The sequence below is a fragment of the Atheta coriaria genome, unplaced genomic scaffold (assembly GCF_025399875.1).
Source record: "Atheta coriaria isolate IRGN ID8LTWV9N9 unplaced genomic scaffold, Caltech_Dcor_3.1 hic_scaffold_7_pilon, whole genome shotgun sequence".
Taxonomy (NCBI): Eukaryota; Metazoa; Arthropoda; class Insecta; order Coleoptera; family Staphylinidae; genus Dalotia; species Dalotia coriaria.
The window spans coordinates 9723324-9745822 of record NW_027045449.1 but is presented as its reverse complement, the minus strand read 5'-3'; the positions used below and the strand labels follow the sequence as shown (position 1 = coordinate 9745822).

Below are 22499 nucleotides of genomic sequence, written 5' to 3'. Positions count from 1 at the left end.
GAGATTAAATATTTACAGATTTACACAGTTCGACTGCAGCACTGTTTTGTTATCGTATTTTTGTAATGATGTGTACTGAGGATAAATTTATTTTACATTGCGTTTGCAATAAAAATGTTGTTTGCTATTTTCCAAAGGTACAAGTTCAAAAAGTACAGCAAATTTTAAAATAGGTTAAGTGTAGGTGCGATGCAATCACTTTCTGAGGGTGCTTACAGTGTTTTCAGAAAACTTTTCTTCCAGGGATGGATAAACCTGCAGCTTGTGATTCAGTCTAAAGGAGAAAACATAATATATTAATAAGAAAAGTTAACAGTTTAATGATAAAAAACGTACTTTTCAAAACCTTCTTTGATTTCTTCAGCTTTGCACGGGTCGCAAGCAATGGCGGTTTTCACCATTTTGGGTTCAAACAGGTTGGCAATATACTTATCTCCAACACGGTTAAGATCATCAGTGGTAACTTTGTTAACCTTACTCAACAACTCCCTAAAAATTAAAATAAAAGATAAAATTAGTGCCAAAATACATAAACTTCTTGTGAATGGGAAAACTGCCGTGCTTTATAATCAATTCCATAGAAGTATGAGCTCAAGGAAAGTGGAAATGGCCGAACCAATAGTCTTCATTATCAATCAATTCAAAATGAGCAACTTTTTTCGCTGATTCAAAAACAAATTGGCGTCCCATTTCTCCTGCAGTTGTTGGGTGACAATATCTTGGGATTCCTTGTATGCACCAACTACATTTGTGATTTTATGAAGACCAAGTAGAGTAAACCTTCGTTAGGTTTCAAAGACATTAAAATGTATGATAAACCTTTTACTCACGCACTTGTTTCCACAAAGGACCCCTTAAATAAAATAACAGTACTGTAAAATTTTAGGTATAAATTATGCAAATAAAGCAATAAAAAAAGAGAAAAATCTTACCTCACACTGAATTAAATATTGCAAAATAAAGCATCAATGCTGATAGTCAGGATCATTAAAGTCTTTAATGCTTGGTGTTGCCTGGATAGAAGAAATGAAGATTCCAAATAAACCCATGCCAATGATAAATTGGCTGGCGAGTCGGTTGCAAGGTTTGCTGTGAGCAAATGAATAATCCGTGTCAGCATGAAGTCTAAGCAAATTAAAATTGAAGTAAAAATCATTTTTTAAAGTTAAAATTGTGAAAATAAAACGTACGGTTTTGTGTCTGCAATTCATTAAGAGATTTCGCAGGAAATCATCCACAACTCAGCTGCACCATTAACCAAATCCACATTACCCGCACAATACAACAAGCCAACATTTACTGTGAGAAGTGATTATTTTACGAATCGACCTGAATGTTTCTAACTACAGATTCGACCGTCTGAATCCAGCTGCTCCAAGAGCTTGGTTAAGAAAGCATGTTGGGATAGAATACTATCGCTTGTATGTTGCTGTCTATAAATATACAGTGAATAAATAATATCTAAATACTTTTGTTTGTTTATATGTATAATTACCTTTATTATAAATCATTGCTTTCATAGCATAGGCAACCATACTCGCCATTACGCTTCAACTGCGCAATATTGTTCGCCATCTTGTTAGCCATAATCTTCAGCACTTCCGCCATCAAATACGGTTTCATACAGGAATTTCGCAACCAAGCGATTCCTTTCGCATATTTAGCGCATTCCAATTTGCATCTGTAAGCGTGGCGGTTTGCGAATGCGGCCCAACTTTGAAAGATGAAGCATTGCCATCGTTTAGACCAATCGTCGCAGTCCAAGACACTAAATCAACGTTCATTCGGGCGATGACTTCGATCCTCGGTATGACTGTTTCACCGACGAATTAGTTGACTCTTGAATGGTTTCGAGAAGAATCGGTAAGAACATACGTTGTTCTGCGTTTAATTTTGATGTATCCAATAAAGCAAAACATCTAAAACACAAATACAATTATTGTGATTATTATGATAGAAATAAAGACTTACATAAACAAAGTTGCTCTTAATGTGATCAAAATACGAACACGGGTGTTTTGCTCAAGTCAATCCTACTTATCCTCGCTTGGACGAAAAACGTTCAATCGAATGGAAACTGATGCTTTTAACACCAGGTATAGGCACAGATTGCACTACGGAATCAGGAGGCGGGCGTTCGTTATAAGCGATTGCTTTCTAACATTTCATCCTTTTTCTTTCAGGCCTCCTCGCTCAACTATTAATTTGTTGTCTGCGAGCCTCTCATCGCTTGCCATCGACGCCTGCTCTTGTATACTAGGCACCCCTGGAATCGCCAGCTGGATGTTATCGACAAAGCATTGTTTCCAGTAATGAAACCCAGAAAGACTCTGGCCTTCGTCCAACATCTTTTTCAAATCAACGATTGATTCACCCGCTCCAACTACACAACAATAAAATGTTAATTTAATATTTAATATCCTACAACTTGAAGAAATGTAATTACTTTACATCTTCTTTAGTGTCGCATACAACATGTGTCCAATCACTCATGAAAGTTTCAAGCAGTATGACGCGGATTGACCCCCAACGCTGCTCAAACCTCCTGAATGTGCCTGTTGATGACGTTTTTCATCTGCTCCATGAATATCCTCATCATCAGCAATTTGTTTCAACACTTCGGTTCAGCCAGCTCACCCAATGCCAATTTATTAGCCGGCACGTTGTGGAAAAAGAAATACACGCATGATTCAGCATTTTCAGTACTGCATGAAACTCGACTTGCATACGGCTCGGGTATTTCAAATGAATTTTTGCAACGAACTGATTGATAAATCAGACAGATATTTCATGAGTATGCCAACTGCGACAGTGCATACTGATCGCCGACAGCGGGTGGACCACGCCAGGCAACACCAAACATTCCGTTGTTCTCCCTCATCGATGGATATTTAACCACCAGGTCTTCAGCAGTCTTAAATGGCGGAACTGGTTTCTTTTTGCCATGGACGATAAACAACTTTGGGGCCTTTCGCGAGATTCTGTCCTCTAGTTTTCAATGCTTGGAAACTTTCTGGTTTTATTTGCCCAGTGATGATTAATTCCTTATATTTTCAGGCCGGTAGAACTCCTTGTGATACTCCCTGCACCTTTTATGTTTAGAAAAGATAAGATAGCATCTTAGAAAAACACATTTCATTGTTTCACTTTAGTATTACTGCAACTTTCTCAAATTCTTCACAATTCCACCTGCTCTAGATGAATATCCACATTCACCAGGATAGATCTTCCTTGCCATGGTCAAATGCATTCTAGACTCAGCACTGTTTTCTCTTCCAGCATTTCACAGTAGACTACTCCTGCATCTTCAGCTTTCTCCAGTAACATGATGGACTTCAGTCACAAAATCCTTCATCCTTAAATAATAGGGTTTAGTCAGGATAAAGGTGAAATAAGTTTAATTTAACTTACAGTCAGAATAGGGTATGAAAATGTGATCAAGATAAATTGGTAGCAAAGGAGGAAACCTTCACTGCTCCGCAGTCTCCATGGTGTAGCAGGTGCGGGATCCTACATCAGTCCATGTGATTGTACCAGACGCCAAGCACCTGTTGGCTAGTAAATCGGAGAACTCCCTTTGTATGGATATTCTCTACGCTACAAGAAATACCAGATGTTCCACCGGCGAAAACCATCATCATCCAACAAGCTTCAGTTACTAAATTTTATGATAATAAATTGGTACCTATTGGTTTCTATGTTGTGAATTTGATAGTCTTTACCAAGACAGAAGTACCCATTGACTATAGGCCCTTCAACTTCAGCAACAATCACAGTTAATCCTGTTTTAGTTGATTTGTACTATGCAATGGATTGTTGTAGGCTTTCAGTGAATATAGGTGTTCAAAACCAGAAGGCTCTTTGATGCCAGGTGTACTGTCGGTATGGCATGATTAAAACTTTGGTATAAATGGCAATGCTGCTGAATATTCTCTTAAAAATATTAGGAAAATATTTGAAGAACACGCCGCTTTCCCTGTAGCAGCCGGAATGAAACCTGAATTTTGAAACCGTCATGTACGGCACCGTTTGAAATTCAAACGGTCACTTGAAAACATTTATTATTAATTTTTAACAACGGGAATGGGCTTATTGCAAACTACAAAGGTCTTAATTAATAACACTGTATTATTAAGTTATAAATATTTTCGCAGAGTAATTTGTTACACGTAGCCGATATATGAGGAGTTCAGATAGGCAACTCAGTATACAAAATTACTTTATTTCTTTGAAAGTTCTTAAGGATTAAACGATTAAAACATTATAAAGCAATAAACAGATGCAAGTATATTATAATTTAATGGCTTACTATTTAAACTTAGTTTACTTGATTAGAATGCTGCTTGCAAAGTTATTCAACTGCTTAAATTAATTAAATATACTTAAACACAATAATAAAAAGCAATTTTCTACTGCAGATGTAATTTTGCTAACTTTCTTGATAATTTGTTAATAAAATCGATCTTTTTTATAAATCTAAGTATTCCCTTTAACGTAAAACATTTAAGTGTCCCAGCCAACAAATACTGAATCGATAGGCCGTGGTTGTTGAAGAAATAGTTTATGATTCCAGCATAGAGGCAGGTATCTAGAATATGACCTCAGTCCCTCTATTACCATGTCTGATTCTTGGTTTCAATACAGCCTATACCTTGGGGAGGAGCTTAGTCGGCAGGTAAAATACAAAAATGCCTTCCAATGAAGAAGGGTGGACGACTTTACAACCCCAGGCTGATCTAAGGTGCATGTGGAAAACTAGAACAAATTCAATTAGCAACTTAGGAAAACTTTGCTGAACAATGTACATTTTAATGACTTTACCTGCTGTAAGACTCGGTTAATCTGAATCTGCAATTAGAATCCTAAATATCTTATCGGATTAGAAATTATCATAAAGAATGCATGGGTTCAACTCAATCTTGAACAATTTCGACCAATTAAATTTAAATTACTCAACAAAATAAGTAGAAATAAAGATGATGAAGGTGCCCCCTCAACTTCCTTGAGAAGATCCAGAAGTTAGAATTGTAAATTTCACTCTTCCTCCACTGTTATCACCACTAATAAGAGCAACTGGATTAACCTCAATATGGTTTCAAAGTCCCGGTATGTAACTTTATAGAAAATATGTAATTTAAATCGAAGTAACGTAAATGTCTCACCCCAGATACCAAGGCCACTGTAGCGATGTCCAAAACATGAAATTTAAAACCAAAGTTATATACAAAATATACCTTCGAGATTAAATGTGTGTTTAACTTGAATCACAGTAAATCAATTTAAAACCTTTTTTGAAGCAACTACACGTATATATTGCACAATAACTGTTGCTTATCCTTTATATATCTACACACAAGTGAAACACTCTTCAAAATAGCCCTGAAAGGCTTAAATAACAAAACAAACAGCTTTCAACACCCTCACTTGAACAACCAAACTATACATCTCTATAAATGCTCTATTAATACCAAACCAACTCAAACTAAATGCATTGAACACTTAGCCAAGGTCCCAAAATGATAAATCCAATCCAGATTTCTAGGTTCTGAGTTCGTTGTGGGGCCCCTCAACAATGTTGCAAGTTGTGTGTAAAGTTGAGGTTTTGTGTATTCACGTTGATCACAACATCCACAAAACCGTTCGACACAATAAAAACATCGATATCGATAGTTTTTGAGTTGATCTAACGATTGGTGGCCTTAGATTCGCGCAGGAAACTCAGCAGGAAAGTCGATTCACCTGCAAACCCACCTGCTACACTTAATAAACGACACTGTCGCGAAACTTTGAATTAAAGCGGTATTCATGGGGATACACTTGCTGGGGTGTATTCGACGACGAGGATCACGGGATTCCGCACGCAGATTTCACTTGAGGTGTGATTGAAAGAAATTCACGAAAAATGTGTTTTGCCGCCGACGGTTTTTCATGTCATTCACGTAACCGCCAGAAATTTTCGTCGCGATTTAAACCCAAACTTCTTAACACTATGAATCGGCTCGTGCGATACCTCATTTGAAGGGCAAGCGCGATTCTGTACACATTGATGTAACTCTCAGCCGATTTCGTTAATTTTTGGGAAATAATTTTTCACCCATAAGAGCTCCATATAAATAAATAATTCAATTTTTAAAATTTTGTCAGGCCGATTTTACAGCAGCTAGAAGTCCCAAAAGAGGTATCAAAAAATCATAGTTAAAATTCTAGTTTATTTTGGCTAAGTTAGATTGATCACAAACGGCTTAATTAAATTTTTTCATTTTTTGCTAATTACCCCTTACCCAAAAATCAGGTTTCTATAAATTGCGGAACTTCGGCGGTTGGATCTTCTTTCTATCTTATGCGATTATCAAGCGTATCGTGCGTCAGTATTCATAGCGTTAATCCGAATCAAAAATCTAACCCTCACTAAAGTTTCCGCAACAGTTGGTAAATCTATAAAATGCGCCTTCCTCGTCAATGTCATTTTTTCACACTGATACCAACCGCAACCGCAACCTCAAAGTTGAAGCTATACTAAAATCAGTGCATACTAAATCAAATCGGTGAGTGTAAATAACTAACAGCCAACACAAATAATTCAATATTTATACATTTTAAAATAATATTTCTATTTTTAGAACTTCATGAACGCAAATAGCTGACATTCATAGAGAAACTGATAGTTTGGAACAAATTCATCAAAGAAAATGGAAAACAATTCGTTAAAGTAAGTTATATTTTTCAACATCAAAACAAATCATAACCTGCAAATATAGTTTAATTAATTATTTAAATTTTTAGAAGTTTTAAGTAAGAACTGTGAATAACTGCAATTCAGAGAGACTGATAGCTCTGGAAACCAATTCGTCAAGGAAATGGAAATCAGTTGTTGAAGTAAGTTATTTTTTTTTACTTTAAGACAAATAATATTTGGTTCGTATATTTTAAATTAATTATTGTAATTTTTAGGAATTTTAAGAACGTGAATAACTACTGTTTTGTAATGAAATACAATCCATTATTACAACTACACATCAATGTAAAGGATACTGCAGTTATTTAAGTAAGTTATTTCTTAATTTCAACTTTCCACTTCAATAAAAATGCATGAAACTTAATATAAATAATTTCATACTAATATTTTTTCATTGTTTTAGTCCAACAACAAAGAAAACAACAAATAATTTCAACAAACATTGCGGTGAAAGTCACAGTTTTGAACAACAGAAAACCAGCAAAGTACGAAAGATGGTGCCCCTGTTGTAATCTGGATTCCTACGATGCTAATTAGAATTTCCTGTCCCAAACTGACGAGATGTTGCTTGATGAGGACCAATGGACCAATATAAAACCTTTTATCAACGCATCCTGCGAGATGAGCTGTTATCTCGAGGAGCGATTAAAGTAGGTAGTGGTGATGCCTATGATCGTAGCTGCTGGCGTGAAGCCTCCGTCACTCTTGTATCTGGGGTGCCATTGAAACCAGTATTTGTCATTCGGCTAATCCAACCAGCAATTGCTAGAAACGCCGGATGTCCATAAAGCAGTGAGTTTGTTTTTCATCGTGTACGCACGAATATATTTGAATCGTGTTTCGCGTCAAGTGTTACCGCGAACACTTCTTTTGCTTAAATTTGCATCAAATTCACTAATTAATTAATAATTACACTACTTCTATTCATTACAGTAGTTTATTTTAATTTTATTATTTTATACTTTAATTGTTAATTACATGTCTACGTGAACATTTTATTAAAAATCCTTTGCTTAAATTTCACCGAACTCGTATTAACGTACATAGAATCAATCGGTCAACACACACATACACACACACACACTACAAACACTACATTGGCACTTTTGCTCGGTTCGTTTCGGCGTGAATGCGTGAGTTCCTGCAGTATTTGGTGTGTCTAGGTACACTTATTTACCCACATTCTCAACACAACACTTTACACGTTCTGTCTCACGCAGAACACCACAAATTAACACAAATTAATTAATGCAACGCGCGCGGCATTTTGAAGTAGAGATTTCAAATGCTTGCAATATAAGTATGAATTAATGCATGCCTGTTGAATGAATTGTTTATATTTCTTTTTGGTATGATTTGTGTTGTACTGTATTGTATCACTCTCATTTGTGTATGTCGTGTTAAATTTTGGGCAACTAAAAGCCGGTTGCTGCCGCTGGGATGCAGCAGTCGGTCACTTTTGTTATCCGTTGCAAAAATCAGTTTTGCACATCGAGCACACCGCCAAACGCGTCGCGGTCATGTTAGGTGCGCCTATTTTTTTTATTATAATCGGTTTGTGCTCAAAGCTATCTCATGTACTTAGGCAGGGACAAAGGCAGCAGTCTTATTAAAATAGTTATAAGTATCCTACCTCCTCTTAGCTGTGTGAATGATGAATACTGTTTAGAAATTTGTGTACTAATCTTTTTCCGCTTTCAGGATAATCGCGATTTAGCTATTGGTTGTCATTAGGCAGGGTTTTAGGTCCTTCTATCCTGATTAATGTCTTTTTTCTGTATACAAATTTATATATGTATGTACTAATCTAATATGTTTCTCTTTTTAGGTGACATATTTGTTTATTTTTGTATGTTTTTATTGCTATTATTTATATTATGTATTTGTATTGTGTGTGTGAATGAGTTCCAAAATCCAAACAATCCTTACTAATGAATTATGTTTTTCTTTCAGCAACTAATTAAATATTTCTTTCTATGTTTCCTTTCAGGGCGTTTTGTTTGAATCTGATAATCAGTATTTTAATTTATGTTGCAGGATCCTGATGCTAGGCCATTGTGGATGTTCTGTGTTGTTTTGTGTTCTATTCTTGAAATTTACTAATCACAACTTTGTTTGCTTGTTTGTTTGATACAGGTATTCGAAGTGCTTGCTGAACTGGTAGAATCATTAATATCAGTGTATTAATAATCATTTATTACTAGTCCTTGTGTCTTATTAAAAACTCGAAAAGCTGAATGCTTTGTTGCTGCAATGTCAATCCATCATTATTCATCCATGGATAAAGAAGATAATTCAAGAAACGGATTCTGATATGATGGGGAAAGATTTCTGCAATATACCAAAAGAAGAAGATCTTAAATGGGTGGTAGTTAAATTGATGGTAGAAATGAGAAAATCGTCGAAAATTCTTTTAAAATGGACGGCAAACAAGAACAAGTCAGTATCAATTGGAAACTTGTATTCGTTTATATCGGACAAACAAAAATCTGCTTTAATTTCAACTGAACTTTATTTCAACTTTGTATTGAAATACTTAGAGTTATTCGGTCAACAATTTCACACACACACACATACACTTACACTTTCTACCCTGTTCATGATCATTGACTGGGTTTCCGGTATTGCTGTAAGCCAGCACAGCTTACCTAACATTTTAACACAACTACACCTACACATTTTACATCATCATAAATAACATAAATTAAAAACAATACAACATTGGGTCAGCAACAATAAGAACTGAATAAAATTAAGAATGATACGAAAAGATTGAATTAGATTTATTTTCTGAGAAAATATTTGCCAGTACAACTTCAAATTGCATCATTTATAATAAAACACGAAGAAAACCAATCAGATGGAAAATTTTCCCCAGATGTAATGTAGATTTCTATTAAGAAAAATGGAAATACATGAACTGAATTATTCCAAATGAAGAACGAAGTCGAAGATAAAATGACAAAAACAACTAAATAATTACCCCCAAGTTAGATACAACGAGAAAATGGCAAATTGAATAAAATTGAATTGGATATGAATTACAACTGTGATAAATAATTGTGTTTGTGTGTTTTATATAGTGCGCGAGTGTATTTATATAGTTCGCGAGTGTTGAATTATAGTGTGGGAGTGCGGGAGTAAATCGAATTTCATCAGTTTTTCCAATTTATATACACACACATACACTACACTATCTACCCTGTTCATGAGAGATCATTGACTGGGTTTCCATATTGCTGTACTTCATACGTTTACCTAACATTTTAACACAACTACACTTACACATTTTTTACATCATCATAAATAACATAAATTACAACAATACAACATTGGGTCAGCAACAATCGGAACAGAATAAAATGAAGAATAATAGCCAAAGATTGAATTAGATTTTATTTTCTGGGGAAAAACATTTGCAAGCAGCCAACTTCAAACTGCATCATTTATAATAAGACACGAAGAAACCAAGAAGAAAGAGAATTGTCCCAAAGATGCATGAAGATTATTCCGAACGAGGAACGAGAAATCATAAGAAGTCGAAGATAAAATAGATCCTGACTTAACTGTAACAACTAAAGAATGAACTTCAAGTTAGATACAACGAGAAAAATGGAAAAATTGAATCAAATTGGAATTGGATATGAATTACAACTGTGATTAATAATTGTGTTTGTGTGTTTTTATATAGTGCGCGAGTGTGATTATATAGTGCGCGAGTGTTGAATTATAGTGCGGGAGTGAAAATCGAATTTCATCAGTTTTTCCACTTACATACACACACACATACACTTACACTTTCTACCCTGTTCATGATCATTGACTGGGCTCTGTGGTATTGCTGTGCTTCGGCACAGCTTACCTAACATTTTTAACACAACTACACCTACGCAATTTTTTACGTCATCATAAATACTCGTAACATAAATTAAAACAATACAACATTAGTAGTAGCAGCAGCAGTAATCGGAACAGAATAAAATGAAGAATGATACCCAAAGATTGAATTAGATTTTATTTTCTGGAGAAAACATTTCCAAGCAGCCAACTTCAAATTGCATCATTTATAATAAGACACGAAGAAACCAAGAAGAAAGGGATTGTCCCAAAGATGTATGAAGATTATTACGAACGAGGAACGAGGAATCATAAGCAGTCGAAGGTAAAATAGATCCTGACTTAACTGTAACAACTAAAGAATGAACTTCTAGTTAGATACAACGAGAAAAATGGAAAAATTGAATCAAATGGGAATTGGATATGAATTACAACTTCGTTATAAATAATTGTGTTTGTGTGTTTTATATAGTGCGCGAGTGTGACAAATAGTGCGGGAGGTGAAGTATACTGTTTTAAATAATCAACAACTATTTAGAATAACAGAAGACAGAAGAACCCCAGGAAGAAGAATAACAGAAATTGAAAACTTAGAAAATATCAACCTCAACTAAAAATAAATGGAATTGACACCTACATCCCGAAAGAGAACAAAATAAAAATGGAACGGTTAAATGCTGATATCAACTTAAAGTGAAGTGTTGTGAATTATTAATAGTGCGCGAGTGTTGAAGTATATTAAAGTGGGCCGCTTTATACAAGTGATAGTGCGAGTGCGGGAGTGTCGTGAAATATTTAATAATATCTTTACAGATCAACAGTTTGCACCGATTGCACGAAAGTCACTGTTTGAAATAGTCATGTTGCACGTTGTTGCGTTTCTTGCCTTTGAATGAAACAAGAAGATTCTTTCCATCCAAATAAGATGAGATGAGTAAGGCTCCCATTGATATACGCACATTTCAAAAGAAGCAGGTGAGTTAGCACCACATAAATTCATTTACGGTCAAAATAATATTTAATTGTATGTTATATATTTTACTATTAACAGAAGCCGAAGAAGAAGATGTTATCCGTCCACGCTGATGCTCGATCCTGAAGGTCTCGGCTCAGCTATCTTCCGCCTTTGGGGATCAGGGCCTGATGTGCTACCCATCAAGGAGTGGGCTACTGCCCTCAGGGGTATGCAAAACTGAAAGAAACTGAGGTGAGTTTTATTACAGTCAACTTTTTATTACAAGATTTTATTTGATTTATTCATTAATGTTTATCTCAGCTGAAGACGAAGTGAAGAAGAAGCCGATGCGGGATGCAGTTCCACAATGCCGATGTCCATCCTAGTCCTAACCCCGCCATCTTTCCGCCTTAGATCAGGCCCGATGTGTATACCCATCAAGGAAAAGGGCTACCAGCCCCTTCAGGGTATGTAAACTGGAAAGAAACCGAGGTGAGTTTATTACAATCATTTTTTACTACAAGACTTTTTATATTTGGTACTTATTTTTTATTATACCATATTTATATTTTATGTTAACTCAGCTGAAGACGAAGAAGAAGAGATCGATGTGATGCGGTTCCATCAACTCCGCTGTCGATCCTGAGTAGGGGACCTGTTGCAGCCAACTATTCGACCAGGAAAAGCCTCTGGGGGTCGGCCTGATGTGTATACCCATCAAGGAATGGGCCACTGCCTCCGGGGGTGTGTACAGTTCCAAGAAAATGAAGGTAAATGTGATTTTAATGAATTTTTGTCTTCCACATTATTAATTTTATTCTTCTATTGATATTTACAGATGCGGCAAGGGTTCATTTCTCGATTACAAGCTAATTTTATTTTTCACTAATCTAATCTATGTTTACTATTAAAGGAAGCAACATGCCATCTGCAGCACAACTCAACATTTCGTTTAATTATCGCGAATCCGAAATAAAGGACAATCGGGTTGCCTGTCCTCCGCGAGCTCCAGATTACCCTCGAGGGTAGGGGCAACTGCCTTTGATGGTGATCAGGGGCACCTCAACAGCTCGTTAAAACGCTGCGTATTAGTATTTAGTAGTAGTAGTAGTTGAAGTAGTAGTAGTAGTAGTAGTAGAAGTAGTTGCACAAGTAGTTAGTTGTAGTTGCCATTGTTACCTCGTTTATTTTTTGTTGTGTTTTATTATTTTCTTTTTTTTTTTATTTTTATTTAGGTAATACTCGAGGTAACATTAACCCGGCCCAGGGGATTGTCATTGCAAACACTCCACCTGGGTAATTCTTGTCAGACGCGTCCACGTCGCGGGGGTGGGCACCATCTTAATTATTTATTTTAATTATTTCAGGAATAAGTTTCGAATTTTTATTTTCAAAATCTATTAAGATGGTGGCAAAGTTCTGACAAGGACCCTCTCACATGGGTATAAACAGTGAATTTTGCTTAATTTTACTGATAATATATTATTTTAGTAATAAAATTACTTCATTATAAGTTAAATAACTTGTATTTAATATAACTGCATAAACTATTACAGATCATCGAACAACACACTTCAAATACAGCAGATACATAGATGTTAGGCAACCAACATAACACACAGTTAGTGATATTAATAAGTACGTACAGCTGTGTGAGTAATCTTCTTCTCTGTCTCTTCAACATCCACTGCTGTTATGAATGTATTTCTCTCCTTGTTTTAAGCTGTTCAACATGGTCCACTCCTCTACTGTCCGAATGACGTATGACAGCCAAGAATTTGGTGAGATAAATTAATAATTCAATACCCGCGTAGTTGTGGAGCGAGAGCTGGTGATGGTGCGCGCTGGAAAGTGAACATGGTTACTCTCCCAACGGCGTAAACACAAACCATGCAACCAAGCACATAGAAAAAACCAGCAGCAATCAGGTACTACCAAATAAATATTTAATAACTGCTAAACTAGTAAACTACTCTTATGTTAGCATACATAAAACAATGCACACATTAATTTCAATGTTTGTTGACAAACTGAGTGTCGTTACAAGACTAATCACCAATTAACAAATGAATACTCTCTGAATTACTCGTCTATAAATCATAAAATACGGTAGCGAGAAATTTCATCATTTAGAGCAAATTTAATTTATTGATACAATGACAACCGTTATCAATATGTTTACTTTCCAGATCAAACATGCTGCAAATTTAACATGATGAAAAAATGATTAGAAAATGCAATCGCTGCAGAGTCGATCTGAATGATTTTGTGCATGGCAAGCAACTTGTGGAAACACAGCAAGTGGAGGTTGATTAACATGTGAATATATTTAGATAAACAATCAGTGCCATAGAATATATGATATGGACGAAATGCGTACGCCGATTTTACGCCCGAACAGTCGGCAGAAATCCAACATCTTATCTCGACTGCTGAAGAACATGACCAGATGGAGATTCTTCCCGGCTCGACTCACCTCACAGAAAACGTGTATTCTATTAGTTATTATTCTCTGTTGCCTGATTATTGTATATAACTACTATTATTTAAATCATTCAAGCACCACATGGCATACATATGGGTGAGTTTTCAATATTTCACAGTTATGATTACATTGTTTATGGAATATTATATTTTTAGATTTCATAGAAGTACAAGACCCACTCCAATAGTTAAGTGCAACGTGGGAAATGGTCCACGATTTCCACAAAATCACGAACACAAAATGGAGGGTCGATTAAGGAGCGATCCGAAAGTGTTGCTCTTTGTAGAGACAATGTATTCGAAACTTGGTAAAGATATTGCTGAGTTATTGGTGTATACAAGGATAAAATATAAGGAGGAAGTGGCTGGGAAGAGTCTGCCAGTGTTGACGAGTCTAGATAAGGGTAAATACGGCGTGATTGTGTTTGAAAACTTCAACAAGTACCTGCAAATGGATAAGTGGAATCGTGAGCTGCTCGATAAGTATTGCAAGGAGTATAATGTGGGAGTGATTGGTTTCATCACGCAGAAGGAAGAAACGTTTGTCGGCGCTGAGCTGAAAGGATTTCCGCTGTTTATTCATACAAATTTACAATTGAAGGTGAACACTCGCGTTATTTAGTAAATTTTGTTCGGTTTCTAATTATAGTTTTGTTTGTTTCTTTAGGATGCAACACTGAATGATGCTTCACAAATCTTAAGACTGACGCGTCCTGGCGAAACGGTCGAAGGCCCACTGCCTGGCGATGATTGGACGATATTCCAATCACATCACAATACATATGAACCGCTGGAACTGGCGCACAAATTGGACGATTTCGAACAGAATCACTCATCCAAAATGCCGTTAACTACTGTCATGCAAGATCACGGTCGTTTTGATGATATTCAACGTGTTATTTTCGGCGCAGGGTTGAAATTCTGGCTGCACCGGTTGCTTTTTCTTGACTCGCTGAGTTATCTTAGTCATGGGCAGCTTAGTTTATCGCTTGATCGACAGTTTCTCATCGATGTGGATGATATCTTCGTTGGTGATAAGGGAACACGGCTTAAACCGGATGATGTGCGTGCTATGTTAGCCACACAGCAACGTATTCAGACAATGGTGCCGGGTTTCCGGTTTAATTTGGGTTTCTCTGGAAAGTATTATCAACATGGTGATGCTGAGGAGGATAAGGGTGATGATCTCATACTGGAAAACATTGACAAGTTTTCGTGGTTCAGTCACATGTGGAATCATCAGCAACCGCATCTCTATGAAAATGAATCGCAGCTAATTGCAGATATGATTTTGAATAAAAATTTCGCCAAAGAAAAAGGTAATTTTGTCGATTTTCAAGAGAATTTGATTAATTTTGTTGTTACTTAAGGTATTCCTGTGGATTCTGGATATTCTGTGTCACCACATCACTCTGGTGTGTATCCTGTGCATGAAATTTTGTACAGTGCATGGAAAAAGGTGTGGAATATTCGAGTAACATCCACTGAAGAATATCCGCACTTACGTCCAGCAAGGCAAGTATAACATATGCAATCAAAGTAACATAAATAAATAATAAATTTAATTATTTCAGACTTCGTCGAGGTTTTATTCACCGCAATGTAATGTGTTTGCCAAGACAAACGTGCGGTTTGTTCACGCATACAATGTTCATTGATAGATACCCGGGTGGTCGGGTCAAACTCGACGAATCGATTCAAGGCGGCGAGCTCTTTCAGACAATAGTTTACAATCCTGTAAGTTATCAATCGCTTTGTGGTGGCTTCCCAATAATTAAATGATTTATTATTCCACGCAGATAAATATATTTATGACACACATGTCCAACTACGGCAACGATCGCTTGGCCTTGTACACGTTCGAATCGGTAATCAAATTTCTGCAGTGCTGGACGAATATTAAGTTGACATCAGCACCGCCGCTGCAATTGGCGGAAACGTATTTCAAACTATATCCGGAGGAAACTGATCCCATCTGGGGCGTAAGTGATTATAATTTGCATAAAATATTAAATTTAATAATTATGCATGTTTAGAATCCCTGTGATGATGCGAGACACAAAAAGATTTGGTCCCGTAACAAGTCCTGCGACTCACTGCCACGTTTTCTCGTCATTGGCCCGCAGAAAACCGGTACAACAGCATTATACACATTTTTATCCCTGCATCCGTCGATTGCGAGTAATCTCCCTAGTCCGACAACCTTCGAGGAGATACAGTTCTTCAACGCGAATAATTACTACAAAGGTTTAGATTGGTATATGAAGTATTTCCCGGTGGATGCAAATGCGACGCGGTATTTGTTCGAGAAGAGCGCGACGTATTTCGATGGCGATTTAGTGCCTAAACGCGTGCACGCCCTGCTGCCGCACACCAAATTGATTACGATACTGATCTCGCCGGCGAAGCGCGCATATTCGTGGTATCAGCACACGAAAGCGCACGGCGATACCATTGCCAATAACTACAGCTTCCACCAAGTGATTACCGCCGGCGACACTGCGCCGAAACCGCTACGCGACCTGCGAAACAGGTGCCTTAATCCTGGCAAATTTGCACAGCATTTAGAGCGATGGTTGAATTACTTCTCGCCGCAGCAGCTGCACATCATTGACGGCGAGAGTTTGAAGTCAAATCCGGTTGAAGTTATGGATGAAGTGCAGAAATTTCTCAAAATTGTACCACAGTTAAATTACACTGATTTAATAAGGTAACCATTAATATTAAACTTTAAAAACTTATAATTTTAACTAAATTATATTACAGATACGAAGAAAAGAAGGGATATTTCTGTCAAGTTGTCAAAGGCGACAGGACTAAGTGTTTAGGCAAGAGTAAAGGACGAAATTATCCACCAATGGAAGATAAGTCACTGAAACTGCTGCAGAGACATTATCTCAGTCATAATACCGCGCTGCTGAAGTTATTGAAGCGTATTGGGATGCATAACGTGCCACAATGGTTGCAGGACGATCTTACCGACACTCCGACATAGAACAAACAGTATTTTACAATGTATACCAGAGATTTCATCAAGTTGCAGTACTTAATTGTTTAGGAGCAAGTCGAGACACTGATGCGCGGCAATTTTTACTTGAGAGCAATGATTCATTTCTTGAATTGAATTGATGATAAAATGACAGCCGATCGTGCAAGTTGATAGTCAATATTTTATATGGACGAACATTATTCTAAAACATTTCTATATGTGTACATATTACGTATGTATAGTTGCGGAGCGTCGTTTTCTAAATGTGATCATTTATTGTAGGTAGGTTTATTGAGCGATTCGCACGCGTTTGCAAACTGACATTCCTTCAAAGAGTAGTGTATATTGTGTATCTATTTTTCTATGTGTTTTACATCATTTTCATCATTTAGGATACAACAGCTCTAAACTTTGGATCATCTTACCAGGAATGTCATCTTGTAAAGTTGCGACTTAAAACAATATTTTGATGACTTATTGAACTGGTTTCCGAGTCAATCTGAATGTATCTATTAAATCTAAATGGAAGCGCTTAAAGTTTAGTTGTTAAGCGAGACGAAAGATGAATATATTAACGCTGTTAGTAGCTGAGTAGTTGTAGAGGTAGTGCAGAACGAAGCAAGAAACATTTCTACGTGAAAATCTAAACTTAAATTTAACGTATCGCCCAACAATAGTTCGTTTACTTTCTGGGTCCAAACTGTTTACCTGTAACCACGGTGTTGTAACATATCACATCGGTTCGTTTATTATTGTGACGTTCCTGAATGCAATAACAATGTGAATAAAGCAGTGCAGAAACTGCCTCAGTGTGCAATAGCTAATCATTGTTCAAGATGAAGTTGTAATAATGCTTAAACTAGACGAAGAAGGGAACGGAAAGTGCACTGGCCATACACAGATATTTGTGCATATCTTCTACTACGTAATAATAGGGACTGACTGTTTACTGATTGCGGATGATGAACTACATGTTTGATTAAGATTACTTGTAGCACGTGCCATACGAGATGAGTTTATTGAGTGGAGGAAGCAATAACGGCAGGATTTTTGAATTGTGGCTAAATAGTTTTTGTTGATAATCGATGTTACGCTCAGAGATAAGAGAGAGAGAATGATGAATATCATTGATTGTAATTGTTGAATCACAAAAAGACAATAAAATATTAACTTCATCTTAACACCAACTTGATATTTGCACGTTTTTGATCGATTGCACTTCTAAGAAAGAAGAATGTTTCACTTTGGTGTGACATGTTTGATCAATATTTGTACTATGTTTTCGTTTCTATGATAAAACTAGGGTAGTAGAGTAACAGTGCAGTAATTTTGCAAAACCTAACAGGAAAATGTAGTCAATTTTGTGTTTATTCTGTAAATTACATCATCAATCATGGGAAATACTGAGAGTAACGTGACAAGCGGTGTGAAGAAACAAGCAGGCGCATCTGTTCAGCCAATTTATAAATTGGCGAATTTAAAAGGTATCAAAACACCAGGACCTTTTGGATTTTAATTAATCATTCTCTTTGTTAGGTGGTGGATTATTAGTAGAACTTATGAAGAGAGCAACACAGAATAAGCAATATGCAGAGATTGATCACGCAATTAAAACAAAAGTATGTTTTAAACAAATATCTTACTTTCAATGATATTTTTGTTGCCACTTTTATATCATTCTTAGGTTGAACCTTTTCTGTACAACAAAGGAAAAGGTAGATATATACCAATTGCGGATCTAGTCCTTCTAAGAAACAAAGAACGAGCTAAATATAAACATCTACCACCATTGAAATCCATGGAAAACCCAGACGATTATGAAGTGGACGACGAAGGACCAGAAGTCACCGAAGAAGAATATCAAAGAAGTATGCAACACAATAATTTAATTTAAAATTCAATAATTTATGTTTATTATTGTATTAGATCCGAGTGCATATCGCCATACTTGTTGGAAATTGCGGGAACGTGGAGCTGTAGGTGAAACCATCCTTCATTTATGTCTGTTGAATGCCACATCTCTCCATGCAGATATTGCTAAACGTTTACTACGGTTTTATCCGAAACTTATTAATGACATTTACATATCTGATGAATATTACGGTGAAAATGTATTGCACATTGCCATTGTCAATGAGGATCCTGGAATGGTAAAGTTTCTTCTGCAATCTGGTGTGAATATTCAAGAGCGATGTTTTGGTAATTTTATGTGTCCGGAGGATCAAAAATCGTCAAGAACAGATGCCTTAGATCATGAATGGGTTAATGTGTGTCCACAAACTAATTATGATGGGTATATTATAAAATAGTCGCCATTTTTGTTTTGTATATACTTATTATGTGTAGGTATGTCTATTGGGGTGAATATCCTTTAACATTCGCTGCGTGTCTAGGACAAGAAGAATGTTTCAGACTCATGTTATCAAGAGGTGCGGATCCAAATGCACAAGATACAAATGGAAACACAGTTTTACATTTGTTGGTAATCTATGAAAAACTCGTAAGAAATGTGTTCTTTAGCATTTATTGCTAGTAATACTATTAATATGATTGTTTTAGGAGTCTTTTGACATGGCTTACGAAGTCGGGGCCAGTTTACATATCAAAAACGTATTAAATTTAACTCCATTACGATTAGCTTCTAGATTAGCCCGTGTTGAACTATTCTTCCATATTCTCAATCTTAGAAAGAGAGATTTACTGGCAAATTGGTAGTATTACATGCGCGGCGTACCCGTTGAATCAAATCGATACAATTGATACAGAAACAGGCAATATAAGTCGAACGTCCGCTTTGAATTTAGTTGTTTTTGGAGATAAAGACGAACATCTTGAACTAATGGACGGAGTTCTTATTGATTTGCTAAATGCAAAATGGAATACATTCGTCAAAAACAAATTCTATCGACAGTTCTTCATGTTTACGTTTTATTTTATAAATTCATTGATTGCGTTTACTCTGCGTCCTGGGCCGCCTACACCAACTGAAGCTAAAAACGCAACAAATGCTACAAATGGCAACTTTACTCTTAGTAAAATCAATGAAACTTTAATTTTAATTCCAAATATTACACTTACTACAATAGGTATGAATCTATTATAACATTAAATGTAAATTTGTTCTTAAACTTGCGAATTTTAGGAAGTATTGATGACATAGATGATATGGAAGAATGGTGGGACAATTTACGTGAAGAATGTAGATTAATGGCAGTAGATCAAGCCGATCAACAGATTCGTTTGATAACTGAAGTTGGAATGCTCATTGGTGCTTTTGTTTATCTATGTGCAGCTTTTAGAGAAGCTCGTTTCTTAGGTGGACGCATGTTTTATGAAAATTTGGTATCATAACTCATATATTCATTTGTAACAATAGTTTAAATCTTAATTTTTGTAGATGACTGCGCCTTCAAGAGTTATGTTTTTATTTTCGTGCATTTTGACGTTAATAATGCCAGTGTTACGATTTTCTTGCCAGACTGAAAATGAAGATATCATGTCGCTAGTTATAATGTTAACAACGGCGCCATATTTTTTGTTTTTCTGTAGGCAAGTACCTAATAATAACAAACATAATAAATTAATCAACATTAAAAATTTATGTTTTCAGGGGATTTAAAACAGTAGGTCCTTTCGTCGTAATGATATACAGAATGGTAATGGGTGACTTGCTTCGTTTCGCTTCGATTTATTTAGTGTTTGTTATGGGTTTCTCACAAGGTAAACTTTCAAAACTTATTTTGAAGACGTATATTCATAAAAATTTGTTTGTAGCGTTTTATATCATCTTCCTATCGTTTGATAATCCACTCACACCCTGAAGAAGTCGACGATTCGAATACAAATCCAATGTCTACGCCCGTGGAATCCATCATGGCGATGTTTCTAATGTCAATGACGAATTTCGGAGATTATTATGATGCTTTAGCAAAAACTGAGCATGAAGTTGGTGCAAAGGTAAATTTTACTCAGCCTAATACAATAATACTAAAATATTATATTTCAGATTATGTTTGTAATATTTATGGTCATTGTTGGCGTACTTTTGATCAACATGTTGATCGCCATGATGGGAAACACTTATCAGAAAATTGCAGAAACAAGAAATGAATGGCAAAGACAAGTAAATATCTAATTCTACACTTATCCAACATAAAAACATTAATAATTTGTATTTAAGTGGGCGCGCATTGTTTTGGTTGTTGAAAGAGGCGTCAGTCCTTCAGAACGACTCAAACAACTCATGGTTTATTCCCAACCAATGTCAGACGGCACACGAGCTCTGGTTCTCCGTCTTAATCAAACAGTACAGCTTCAAAACAAAAATATTTATGATTTCTGTTATTAATATTATGTTTTTTGTTTAATTAGGATGAAGATAAGGAAGAAATGAAAGAGATCCTCGAAATGAAACGCCGACACGAACGCTACTTGAAAAAGAAGCTACAAGCTCAAACAACCATACATTCTACAACAAATGGACACAAAGTTGTTTAGGTTTACACTTATGCATGTCATACTTTTATTGTTATGCTTACAATTAGCACTTACATACATTAATTCCTTAAGTTATAAATACTATGTAAATATGTATGTATTACCAGGTGTAATTTATGAAAGTGAACATAGGAATTTGAAAGCATAAATTACACAAGGTACCACACACTATTGAAGCCTATTGATTATTGTTTAAAAATTAATTCTATTGAAACATGTTAGTTTTCTATCTATGTCTAGCTTTTTTGTTATTGTTTTTCTTGGCATTGCTACTACTGAAGTTTTTCTGTTTTGCAGACATTTCCCTTCCTGGACTAGATCTATCCAGACCATTGGGTGTACCATTTGTATTGGAATTAGTTGAATGTTTGCCAGCTGTTTTTATGTTTGAGTCAATGTGATTGGAGATAAGTGGGGCCATGTTGGTATCACTGGAATCTTCATTTGTTTGTGATTCAGTGTCACTGTGCCTCTCAGTTTTTTCTTGTGTATCAACTATACCACTAACAGCCTGAAACAATTCATAATTCATAAATGTTTGTACACCACAAGAAGTCAGTGTGTTCTTACTGCCATAGAAGTAATGGAAGACTTTGAGAACAATCTTTCAGCTTCCTTGAACTTTCTATTGCGTTTATCTGCTTTGGAGTTCGTGGTTTTATTGCTAGAGAGATATCTGTCCCAACCTCTGATAATATTGCCATAGAGTTGTGTGTCTTCCAGGTAAGAGCCTTCGAACGCATAGATTTGTCGCTCTAAATTCGCCAATGTTTCCTATAATTTTGAGGTTATAATTAAAATTTGCTGTTTTTTGGAGGAGCATTTAACATTACAGCTATTTCGGCTTTGCGTTTCACTAACTCCGCTAATTCTGTACGCGCATCAATTGTTGTACTGCTTTTGTTCGACATTTTACGTGGTTTATGCACAAAAAATCAGATTTATTTTGGTTCTCGTCCCAAACAACAACAATGACAAGGAATGATCACGTGGTGTTAGTC

At 36.0% G+C, this 22499-nt stretch overlaps 3 protein-coding genes and 1 pseudogene across 4 annotated transcripts; 2 read left to right on the top strand and 2 right to left on the bottom strand.

Annotated features, from left to right (window-relative positions):
* Positions 1-102: 102 nt before the first annotated feature.
* Positions 103-3887, bottom strand: LOC135795539 (uncharacterized; annotated as a pseudogene).
* An 8834-nt stretch (positions 3888-12721) lies between these two features.
* Positions 12722-18176, top strand: sfl (N-deacetylase and N-sulfotransferase sfl). Of its 2 annotated transcripts, none has more exons than XM_065308814.1 (10): positions 12722-13180; positions 13252-13456; positions 13718-14109; positions 14169-14613; positions 14680-15331; positions 15383-15527; positions 15587-15749; positions 15812-15994; positions 16049-16722; positions 16779-18176. In XM_065308814.1, exons 3-10 carry the CDS (start codon positions 13892-13894, stop codon positions 17005-17007), a joined length of 2709 nt encoding a protein of 902 aa, XP_065164886.1. In that variant the 5' UTR covers positions 12722-13180; positions 13252-13456; positions 13718-13891; the 3' UTR covers positions 17008-18176. The 2 variants fall into 2 exon arrangements, with proteins under 2 accessions (XP_065164886.1, XP_065164887.1); XM_065308815.1 differs by having other exon boundaries at positions 13151-13166.
* Positions 18177-18295: 119 nt separating this feature from the next.
* Positions 18296-21669, top strand: nan (transient receptor potential cation channel subfamily V member nanchung). The gene is given in 15 exon segments (XM_065308816.1): positions 18296-18485; positions 18538-18620; positions 18686-18869; positions 18928-19294; positions 19348-19501; positions 19561-19683; positions 19685-20042; positions 20045-20343; positions 20399-20550; positions 20612-20721; positions 20776-20822; positions 20824-20958; positions 21008-21124; positions 21182-21307; positions 21373-21669. Coding segments are annotated over 15 exon segments (2472 nt in total). The 5' UTR covers positions 18296-18394; the 3' UTR covers positions 21499-21669.
* Eaf6 (chromatin modification-related protein EAF6/MEAF6) lies at positions 21491-22498 on the bottom strand. The gene is made up of 3 exons (XM_065308818.1): positions 22332-22498; positions 22069-22272; positions 21491-22009 (listed from the first exon to the last, which is right to left on the bottom strand). Exons 1-3 carry the CDS (start codon positions 22407-22409, stop codon positions 21725-21727), a joined length of 567 nt encoding a protein of 188 aa, XP_065164890.1. The 5' UTR covers positions 22410-22498; the 3' UTR covers positions 21491-21724.
* Position 22499: the final 1 nt, after the last annotated feature.